Source organism: Solea senegalensis, linkage group LG18 (genome assembly GCF_019176455.1).
Source record: "Solea senegalensis isolate Sse05_10M linkage group LG18, IFAPA_SoseM_1, whole genome shotgun sequence".
Taxonomy (NCBI): Eukaryota; Metazoa; Chordata; class Actinopteri; order Pleuronectiformes; family Soleidae; genus Solea; species Solea senegalensis.
The window spans coordinates 19,156,187-19,167,100 of record NC_058041.1 but is presented as its reverse complement, the minus strand read 5'-3'; the positions used below and the strand labels follow the sequence as shown (position 1 = coordinate 19,167,100).

Genomic DNA, 10,914 nt, shown 5'->3' with positions numbered 1-10,914 from the left:
GCAAAAACACAAAACACAAAAACCTGTTAAAAACATGTATTTCTCCCACTCTTTACATTATATTGTTTTTTATAAATAAATGATATCAAAACGACAAGATGAATTTTAACAATAAATTAAATTAATACAATTGCATAAATATATTTTTTTATATATTATATATTTTTTTTTTTTCTTTCGCGTTTTAGGTCTGACCGCGCCCCTTCCCGCTCCTTGCCTCCTTTGGCTCGCCGTAGTCCAGGCTCCGCCTCCGCAGATAAAAAGCGGCTGCGCAGCCTCAGTCGTTCCTCTCCCAAGTTCACCAGGTCTCGAGCTTCAGGAACTGCGTCGTCATCGTCGAGGTAAATTCAACTTTACTCCACTTTATCACCATTCCGCGGACATATTTACACCCCCTCTGGTATGCGGACGTGTGTGAAGACAGCGTCCGCCAAGTCGTTTTCTTATTTTTGTGTTCTATGTTTAAATGAAGGCGGTTTTTCCGGAGCATAGCGTTTAGCGTAACTTCACACTTGTATCGCGGTTAAACTTTTATTTCCTGTCGGACATTTTGTGTCGCTGCGGTTGTGTTATCGCAGCAGACCGGCGTCTCACTGTGGGGACGTGTCGTGTTGAAGGGACACGTCTTCTTTCTTTGCTGCAGCAGCGCGAACAAAAGACCATGTGGCGTTCTTCTCTGTGTCTGTGAGGTGGAGGAGGCGGCCCTGTCTGGGTCGGTTCTGAGAAATCCCAGCTTCCCAGAACGCATCGGACGCGTAATTTAACGAGTGAATCTCGGAAAAGATGCGTTTATGGGGCAGTGGGAAGCTGGGTCTTTTGACAGTTGGCGTGCGGCTCAGTTCAATGCTGTCAAACGCAGCCGGTGAACAGACTCGGTTTAACTCCTTGTAAGTGACATTTTAACACGTCAAACCTTCTTGTTACTAACTCATTTAAACCGTCTGAATTTTTAAATTTGTTCGAGTGAAAAATACTTAATAATCACGCAGCTGTGACCATATTTCATTACTGAACCTCACCTAAAGGTGTTGGAGTACATGACTCGACATTTGAGCCAAGTGAGCTAAGATTAATACATTTTATATCAATAAACATTTAAATGGAATTAGAAATATACTCTACACATAAAAAGTTAATCCTGTTTGGAGTAATTTTTAAATGTTTTTCAATAAAAACTGAGAACAATGTTGTAAAAAAATACCCATACCCTCTAATAATTGTAATGTAACCATTCCCAATCGTTTTGCCCTACTTCAAACGGTTTATAGACAAAAACGGTTCATTTTTGTCCATAAACTTGTTAAATAATGGCAGCAACTATGAGTTGCGTCATTTAATGCCTTATAAAGAATAAACGTCCAGCGCTAGTTTGAGTAAATGGAGCAACTGACGTGACCAGTTTAGTGGTTAATTTATTAATGCTGTTAAACAACTAGTGCTGCAACTAAAGAGGGTTTTGCAAGTTTTTGCACCAGAAAATGTCTTATTACGTCCAAAAACCAGGAAATATTAATTTAAGATCCTGAAAAATCAAAATGTTTATCTTTTAAGTAAATAAAACTGTCCAACAGTTCAAAATTGATTTACTAATTTATTAAATAACTGATTAATTATTGCAGTTCTAAGTTGTGTAAAATATGGATATTTGGTGTAGAAATTATCAACGACGTGGTCGAGTGCAGGGATAAAGGTCTTTGCTCTGTAGGCGGAGCCAGCTGTCAAATCACTTGTCCACTTGTCAGTGTCGCACTGACCGGGACTAACGGTGTTTGTGTGTGTGGTTCTGGTGCAATGGGGTCGGGGCCCTCGGCAGCCGGCCCCTCTGCTGCTGCTATGTGAGTGACTCTCAGGCTCCTCCTCCTGCTGCAGAACCCACTCTTATTTTCTGTTAAATGTCTTTGTTTTAAATGTTTTCCAGAATCATGACTGAGATTAAAGAACGCACCTTCATCGCCATCAAGCCTGACGGCGTGCAGCGAGGTCTGATCGGTGACATCATCAAGAGGTTTGAGGTCAAAGGCTTCAAACTCGTGGGCATGAAGATGCTTCACGTGAGTCAAAGATTCTGGTTTTATTTCATTGCGACGATGAACCTTGTGTGCTTTCATAAGAGTCGCTGGTATTTTTAACCCTTTCAGCTCACGATCACCTGACAAAGAGCAGCGTTAACGCCGCTCGTGAGCAGATTAACACGCTCGACTATTCCTGTCTGTAATCTGACTGAGACTTTAACTGTCAAACAGGGTTTTTTTTAAAAACCTTTAGATAAGAGAAGGGGCTTAATGAATCAGGAAGTAAAGATGTGTATGCTGCATTTCCTAACTCTGACACGTTTGCATTAGTCGCACTTGATTGGTAGTCACAGAATTTCGTGGGTTTTAAACAGATTACGATATGACTTGTGACATTGAAGTGAACCTGGATTATTCCATTTTTTATTTGAGTGACGTATTTAAAATGATTCTTGTGATGTTTGTGCACCTCAGCGGAATGTTTTGTATAAATCGGGACAATATTTAATCTGGAATGGTAGTTTGACACACAAATTAAGATTAACTGTTCAGCCCTGGATTGAATGTCACATTTGTGAGATTTCGAAGTGGGAAATCATGGGATTAAAAAGCTGCACATTTCTTTAGCTGCTATATACAACAGATTGTTTTCCTCAGGTTTATCATCAGATTAGAAAATGTTGCTGCTGTGTATAAACAAACGTGATGTTTCCTTCATGTGACTGAGCCAGTTTTCGAATGAATGACGCAGCAAAAGTTGTCGTGTCTGTTCTTGCAGAATAACAATTTACATACTGCAGCTTTCAGATTTTCCCCCAAGGCTGGGATTAAATCTGGAGGCGGTGCACTTGAGTGGCAGTCTAAAAGTACTGACTCCATTTTTTTTTTTTTTATTTTATTTCTCAAAGGACAGATTATGTTTGTTAGTCCAGTCAGGTTATTGTTGAGTGGTGATTAGTGACTGGATTATTCCTGAATGTTGAACTGCAAACTGAAGTTAAACTGCAAGCTTTTATTTCACTGAGAGCTTTCCACTCCATCTTAAAAGACAGTGCCTGTGTTCTTAAATTAACATTTTTACTTCACATTCGCTAAATAAAGAACGCAGACATCAGCGAGTTCAGCCGTTTCAGTAAATGGCCGACGTCATTTAAGACCCAGATGCCGTTAAAATGACATGATGACGTGTTTTAAATAAAATTTGAGAAACGCAGATTAACAACAATCGCATGAGCCTTTTGTGTGTTAAACCTATAGCAGTATAAATGTGTGATTAAAAATGTGTTGTCATGGCGACGTTGCAGGCATCGGAGGACCTGCTGAAGCAGCATTACGACGACCTGAAGGAAAGGCCATTCTTTCCTCAACTGATCGAGTACATGAGCTCCGGACCTGTGGTTACCATGGTGAGGAGACAACGACACACACGCACACACGACAGCTGATGTGATAATGAAGAGTTTGTTGTGTTTAAACTCGTGTCTCTGTGTCAGGTGTGGGAAGGCAAAGGTGCCGTGAAGACGGGCCGTAAGATGCTGGGAGAGACCAACCCGGCCAACTCTGAGCCCGGAACCATCCGAGGAGACTTCTGCATCGATGTCGGAAAGTGAGTCTACGATGTGTTAAGAACACGTTTGTGTCGTTATCTCACGGTTGGATGAGATTCATCAGACTGGAAACTGCCAGTTTAAGCTTAAAAGCACCAAAGTCGAGTCCCTGCACTAAACCTCATTGAGAGTGATTTGAGGAGCTGCTGGTCTACTGCACCCCCTTGTGGTCACTGAAAAAAGTGACACTTTGAATCAAGTGTTTTTAATCACTGAAGTGACAAAATAAGACATTTGAAGTTGGTGATGGAGGCAGCAGTGGATCAACAACTGTTTTGTTTCCTCTCACAGGAACATCATCCATGGCAGCGACTCTGTGGACAGTGCCAAAAAGGAGATTTCCCTGTGGTTCCAGGAGGGGGAGCTGGTGAGCTACAGCAGCTGTGCGTACAGCTGGCTCTACTGAGCGGCACAAACGCACACGCATCAACGTTTGCCTCGAATTCCATCAACATTTCATCTGCAGCAGAGACGACCAAGGGCCCCTTACATTCACGCTCTGCTCATGTGTCTCATACTGTACCGGGATCAGGTCTTTGTAGATCTGGTTTACATTCTGTGAGTTCACCCCCCTGCCTCCCCCCGTATAGAACATTCCACTCCTTCCATGAAAAAAACGCACTTGTTTTGAGTTTTGTCTTTCCAATAAAAAGTTCATGATTCCAACTTTTGTCTCGTCCTTCAGATGATGCACACAGTCGCCATGGCAACGCTGCACCATAGAACATGACCTGATCATTTTGAATTAAACCATTTCCTGCTTTTTCTTTCTACACGTTTTTGAATGTGTACACTTGAATTAAAAGGCTGGGATGAAAAATACTTTAGGGGAAACGCCATCTCCCATGACCCAGTGTTTGGGAACCACTGGTCTAATCCACAGGCAGTAAAACATTTCTCTTTGATATCAAAGACATTGTGTCTGAGAAGTATAAAAATAAAATATTTAAGTAAGAACTTCATGTCAACATTGGTACAAATGGGGCAGACTTGCCCAAATCTAAGATGGCTGACATGCCGATCTGTCCAACTTGTTTACTTAAAACAAAATTGGTCGTAGCAGCAGGTCTACGATGTGTGCGACTGATTTACCGTGAAACAAACCGAAGCAAGAGATTGTATGGAATTGGTTTTGTCATTTTCAAAATAACATTTTCAATTTAATCATTTGAAGATATTTTGTTTGAAAATTCACTTCTGTGCCGTGGTTTTCCGACAAATTGTAAATTTAACGTTTGTCAAAGTATAAACGTTATTTTGTTAATTCCAACTACAAATGGAACGTGGCGCCATTACAGCAGCAAAACACAAAATCCCGCGACAGATTGAGATTCTGTGACGTTTGTAGTCTTTTTTTATTTTATATAGTTTTTTATTCAGTGTAAAAGTCGGATCTCACAAAAAAGAAGGAAAAGAAAAATTCACCAGATAAACATTCACAACCATGCGACGAAAACAAAAGTGTAAACAAAGAAGAAGCCGATCAACACCAACGCAAAAGTCGGATCCAAACATTTTGGCTTTTATTTACAAATTCTATCAAAACTTGATCACAGCACAAACTCGACCATATTTATTATGAAAGGAAAGAAGAAAACACACGCTATCAAAAAAGATGTACAAACCTAATAATCATCATCGTAATAATATTAATGTACCTCGAGGGTCAGTGTTAATATCAATAGATTATAGAACTATTAACATAGATTATTTATCATTTGTATCCAAAATAAATTTTGCACCATAACCTTCTCAATTCACAAGTATTTTCAGACAATAGTAACAATCCCGATACATTAAGTAATTTTTATCAAATATATATATAGCACCACGATATAATGGTTTAATAGAATTAGGGGCGACCATCACATACAAAAGACCCGTGTTAGTATCCAAGAAAATCCAAAAAAATTCAAAAAAAAGAAAAAAAAGTATGTCTGTTTTTCCATCAGCGCCAACATCGCAATGGAAGCTCGTCACCACCAGGGGGAAACAAAGAGGAACATCACGCCAAAGAAGTTAGAAATGTAAAAGTTGCTGCAGCAAAAATTTTTTGATTGTACATGAAAGCAAAATGTGGGTTGAAACAAAAACCAGACATTTTTAAAGAGGAAAAAAAATTTGAATTATGACAGAACAGTAAAAGTCAAAAATATTACTGGACCAAAACATGTTACACCCAAAAATTGAGTACAACCCTAAAAGTTTATGAAATCTGAGGGAGAAAGATTTTAATCATAAGTTAGAGGTGAAAATGTAACTTTTTTTGTGTTGAAACAAAAATATCACAAAACAATGATTATTTTTGGGAAGTGAGAAAGTGGGGGAAAAAAATAAATCCTTACAAAGTAGAAGTCCAAATTTTATTGGACCAAACATTTTTGGACCATTGTAAAAACAATTGAGATTGTACATCCAAAAATATTTGGATGTACAAAATGTTTTGAGTCAAAGCATAAATTAAATTAAAGATTTTTTTTCAAAATGCAAAAATCTTGCTTTTGTAATTTAGCAGATTTTTTGAATTACAAGTACAACATACAGCACAGTAGTACACATTTTACCACAATGTTTTAGGAACTTTAAGATTTTACACTGAGTGTAAGAAAATTGTAGTGAATCAAAACAGACATATTTTTTGGATGGGGAAAAACCACTCAAATTACAAATTGTTGAGATTTACAAGTTAACAAAACAGACAAGATGATGGTAAAAACTTGATTGTACAACCAAAAATTTTGAGTTTTTGAGGAAAAATTTGAAAAATTCAAAAATATATTTGTAAGCCAACCTTAAAAATTACTAACAAATTATAGTCAAGACATGTTCATGACAATAAAATACATTTTTTTTCTTTCTTTTTTTTTTAAGAAATTCACACATTTTGCTTTAGTAATTTAGAAGATATTTTTTGTATACAAGTATTAGAAGTAAAAACCACAAACATTTTTGGATGGTCGTAACACTTTCAGATTGTACATCTAAGGTAAGAAAACTAGCAAATCCAAACCAATAAATTTGACGGAAAAAACCAAAACACTCAAATAACAACAATTGTTTTAACATTTTACAAGATAATGAAACCAAATAAAATATGGTAATAAAAAACCTTGAGATAGTGACACCTAAACAAATGTAGGGAATTGAAACATTTTTTTTAGATTAAAAAATGGGGGGGGGGCAGTAATTTTAAAATTTACAATAACAAGTAAACAAAGAAGGACGCCAAAAACTATTAGATTGTACGCCAAAAATTTTGAGTTGGAATATAAACAATAAAAAGTTGAATTTGAAGTTTTTACGTGAAGCAAAATGTTAATAAATAAAATTATGACAAAGTAAAAAATTACTTAAATAGATTTCTTTGACAAAACTGCTGGAATTCTAAATTTATACATTTTTAAAATCCAATTTCTTGGTGCTTCCATCACTTCCTGTTAACAGTAGAATTAGAACAAAATACACAAAATATTTGAATTTCAACCAATGACGCTCACAATAAAACCGAGCTCAGCATAAACGTGTTCTCTTCTACATGCATTCAGTTGATCAGTGCACCCAAATAATCCCAAATAATCCCCCACAAAACTGCTTCCATCTCCACCTACTGATGAACAAACAGGTCAAAGAGACACAGGGGACACACAGGGACAGACAGATGTCCAATGTTCTGGGCATCGATAACGAGAATAATTTTTATCTACAAGAGAAAAAAACTGAAGATTTTATTTTGAAAAACAGTGCTGATTGTGCATTAGATTATTTCAGGAGATTGTGTATGTGTGTGTGTGTGTGGGGGTAGCAGCAGTTAGAGAACAGTCATTCTAGTTATTTTTACCTTTGTTTGTACTAAGTTATTAATGCAGTTTGAACGGGACTTTCTGCCTCCGTTAGAAATAAACCCTTGACTTTGTGACGTTTGTGAGTAAAATGTCGTTTATTGCTTTTGTTTGGTTTTAAAAATCCGACAAAAATAATAAGAAATAAAATCTCACCTCCTGTACGTTAAAAAAAAGATGCAGAAATCCGACATTTAAAGAACTGAACATTTATAAGACGGATTTTTGAAAAAAAATACCAACAAAATCGGATGTTTTTGAGTGAGACTAGAATTTTGTTAAAACTGTATAGAAGCAGAAAAACGTTGAGCTTATAAGAGACTGAGAAATTAGACGTTTGAACAGCACCGAGTTTAACAAATCGGAATATTTACATATTTTGTTTTTGAAAAAAAAAAAATCAAATTCTGATAACTTGTTTTAACTTGCTTGTGTGCAGAAAACACGAAGACGTTAAAGTAATACAATTAAAGTTTTAAAACAGTTTTGTTTGTTTTGAGCCAATTTACGCACCTTGAATCTTTATTTGTATTTCGATATTGTATGGGACAACGTTTACAAATAATCTCTTGCTCACAAATTTAACAAATACACCAAAAAAAAATGACCGTACTACGATAAATGCACCATCAAATATTCCGATGCTGTAAACCCAGTGCTGCATAAATACCAACATAATAAAAATCTAATTTCACAATAAAATATTAGCGCAATTGTGGCACTTTTTGCCTTCAACAGACCAAAGATGTGTGCGATGAAAAGAGCTTTTGAAATCCAGCTTTAAATCCAGATTCTGATCCAGACTCTGATCCAGATTCTGAACAACACCATAAACCACTTCCTGAGAACTGAATCATGAACCTTACTGGTAGAAAGAGAAATTAGAACTTTATTATTTTTTAAAACATGGTTAAAATCTTTCTTTTTTTAAACATCACCTTTGACCCCTGTGATTTCTCGCTATATGAATTCTTTTAAAACAAAAACCAGTTTATACAATAGCATTTTTTTTTATCTCATATGTTAGTTTTATATTAATGTGATCATAACATCTGCGGGTGATTCATGTGTTCACCATAGTAAAATAATCTGGTATCAACTATTGCATAATCGTTCAGATTAGAAGACGACGACACTGTCGTGTGCTGCGATAAAATTTGGATCAATAATATGTCGGTCGTCATTTTTCACGTGTTTTGCATATGCTAACACGGCGCCGCGGCCGCGCAGTTAGCATCCGGAGGTAGTCGATGAAAAACAGCTGTAAAAGTCTTTAACGTGAAGATTTAAAAAGAGGAGTTCTGTCGTTTCCATGGCCGAGCAGTGATCTGTTACTGTTACCATCATAGTCACTGAGGATATACACACACATATATTGAGATTTATTTATGTGTATATATACATATGTGTGTATATATATATCTATATATATATATATGGAATCTATGTATTCATGCCGCCTCTCATCTTAAAGTCATAGTTGAGGGTTTTTCAGTGTAACTTTTCTCCCAGCACCAAACCCCATAGAGAAAATCAGTGGTTTCAGCTCGCAGGGACACAGGAGCTGCGGTCTACTGCTGCCCCGTGTGGCCACTCTGTGCCACTGACTTGAATCCAAACAAAAAAAAAGACACTTCCTGTGTGCTATGATGTTAAAAACATTGATTTTCTCTATGGGACTTGGTGTGGGTGAGTGTGACAAAAGGCTTGCCTCACTTTACGTCTGCGATATCTTTACGAACACGTTCACGTCTTTTATCTCAAACAGGAAACTGATGTTTTTCTCCCTGCACCAAATCCCATAGAGTGGGGACACAGGAGCTGCTGGTCTACCGTTGCCTCGTGTGGTCAATTTGCTTTTCTCCATGAACTTTGGTGCAGGGACAAAATCATCAGTTTCCTGTTGAAAAGTGTGTCCAACACTGACGTATTCTGATGATGCCACAGACTTTTCTCCATGAACTTTGGTGCAGGGACAAAATCATCAGTTTCCTGTTGAAAAGTGTGTCCAACACTGACGTATTCTGATGATGCCACAGACTTAAACTGACACATGTTTTATCGAGTGAGGCTTGTTTTCAATATACTTGAAATAAAAAACCCTGAACTGTCCCTTTAGATGGTCGCCGCCCCTCAGACTGTGATTCTGTGGCTCAGGTGAATCATGAAGGATTTTGCATAATGACCTAAAGAAAAGCTGAAAAACATATTCTCTCTGACAGAAGCTAACGCCTGATGCTACGAGTGCTACACGTATGGAGTCCCAAGCGTGTCACGTTTTTAGTGTCAGTAAAACTTAAAGGGCCAGTGTGAACGAGACGCTAGTTTTTTTAAATAGCATGCAAATTTTATGTATATTTCGCTGCAAATAAACAAAAAAATGGAATTGCCGTTGAGATTTCCCCATGTTTTACATATGTTACATTCAACGTGGTTAGCTTTAGCATTAGCCCCAAAAGAGTAGTCACAAAGAGAAGCCACAAAGATGGCTTTGAGTTTGTTGTGAAAGAACTATTAAATAATGGCCCCATCCAGTGGTGAGGCTGCGTATTGCCAATAGTTAAATAGCTGTAGCAAACTTGTAGCTGGATTTATATCAAAATTATAATTTTTACGTTGGCAAAACTCAAGACTCCACACTGACGAGGTTTTATAACACACCAAGCGTTTAAATGATCCAGAACCTGACGGAAACATTTGTGTATTAGCTGTAAAAAACGGTAAAAGAGAGGATTTGTCGCATTTTTTTCTGCGTCAGGAAAAAAAGAAATTGAAATATTTAAATGTCTGACCCTTATCATACCAGTAAGGTTTTAACACACCCTGCTGTTCACGACATACAGCCACACGACACGATAGAGTATTTCTGTAAAAGCACATTGATTTTTTTTGTTTATAATAATGGGAAAAAAAAACAAAGAAAACACAAACGTTTCCACAGCTGCGTCTTTTCTGTTAAACATCACAAAGCACCAGAATCATCGTATCTGGATCTGTCGTGATTGGTTTTAGCTCAAAAAGAAGCTAACACAGAATGTTTTATGTAATGTGAACGTAAAATAGAATAAATTAACACTTTAAGCAGCTGACAAATTATATCATCTATATTTATGATGCGTGATGGAATTATGAGATGAAATTAAAGTGGAATTCTGTTTCTAGAGCTGCTGTCACTGCAAATCTGGGTTAAATATTCGCAGATTCTGAAAAATGTCACAACTGTCGGGGAAACAGAACAGAAGTGGTGAGTTTTTAGGTTCCCAAAAATGTGGGGTTTTGGGTTCCAATAGAATAGAAGGGTGTGTTTTGGGTTCTCGAAAATTTGCATTTTTGAGTTCCTACAGAATTCGTGGTTTTGAGTTCTTGCAAATATCGCAAATTCTCAGGAGCCAGTAAAAAGGGGTGGTCCTAGTCTCTGAATAAATGCCCCGCCCCTTGGAAAAGTTCACCAAAATA

At 37.2% G+C, this 10,914-nt stretch overlaps 1 protein-coding gene across 1 annotated transcript; it reads left to right on the top strand.

Moving 5' to 3' along the window:
* The first annotated feature begins 258 nt into the window (after window positions 1-258).
* On the top strand, window positions 259-4,285 carry LOC122759665 (nucleoside diphosphate kinase A2-like). The gene is made up of 5 exons (XM_044014644.1): window positions 259-341; window positions 1,919-2,051; window positions 3,317-3,418; window positions 3,506-3,618; window positions 3,911-4,285. The coding sequence occupies exons 2-5, from the start codon at window positions 1,923-1,925 to the stop codon at window positions 4,023-4,025; spliced, it is 459 nt and encodes a 152-aa protein (XP_043870579.1). The 5' UTR covers window positions 259-341; window positions 1,919-1,922; the 3' UTR covers window positions 4,026-4,285.
* The last annotated feature ends 6,629 nt before the right edge of the window (window positions 4,286-10,914 follow it).

Coding starts and splice junctions, on each gene's coding strand:
- LOC122759665 (XM_044014644.1), top strand. CDS start 1,923: ATGACTGAGATTAAAGAACGCACCTTCATCGCCATCAAGCCTGACGGC. Junction 2,052..3,316: donor TGGGCATGAAGATGCTTCAC/GTGAGTCAAAGA, acceptor GCGACGTTGCAG/GCATCGGAGGACCTGCTGAA. Junction 3,619..3,910: donor TTCTGCATCGATGTCGGAAA/GTGAGTCTACGA, acceptor TTCCTCTCACAG/GAACATCATCCATGGCAGCG.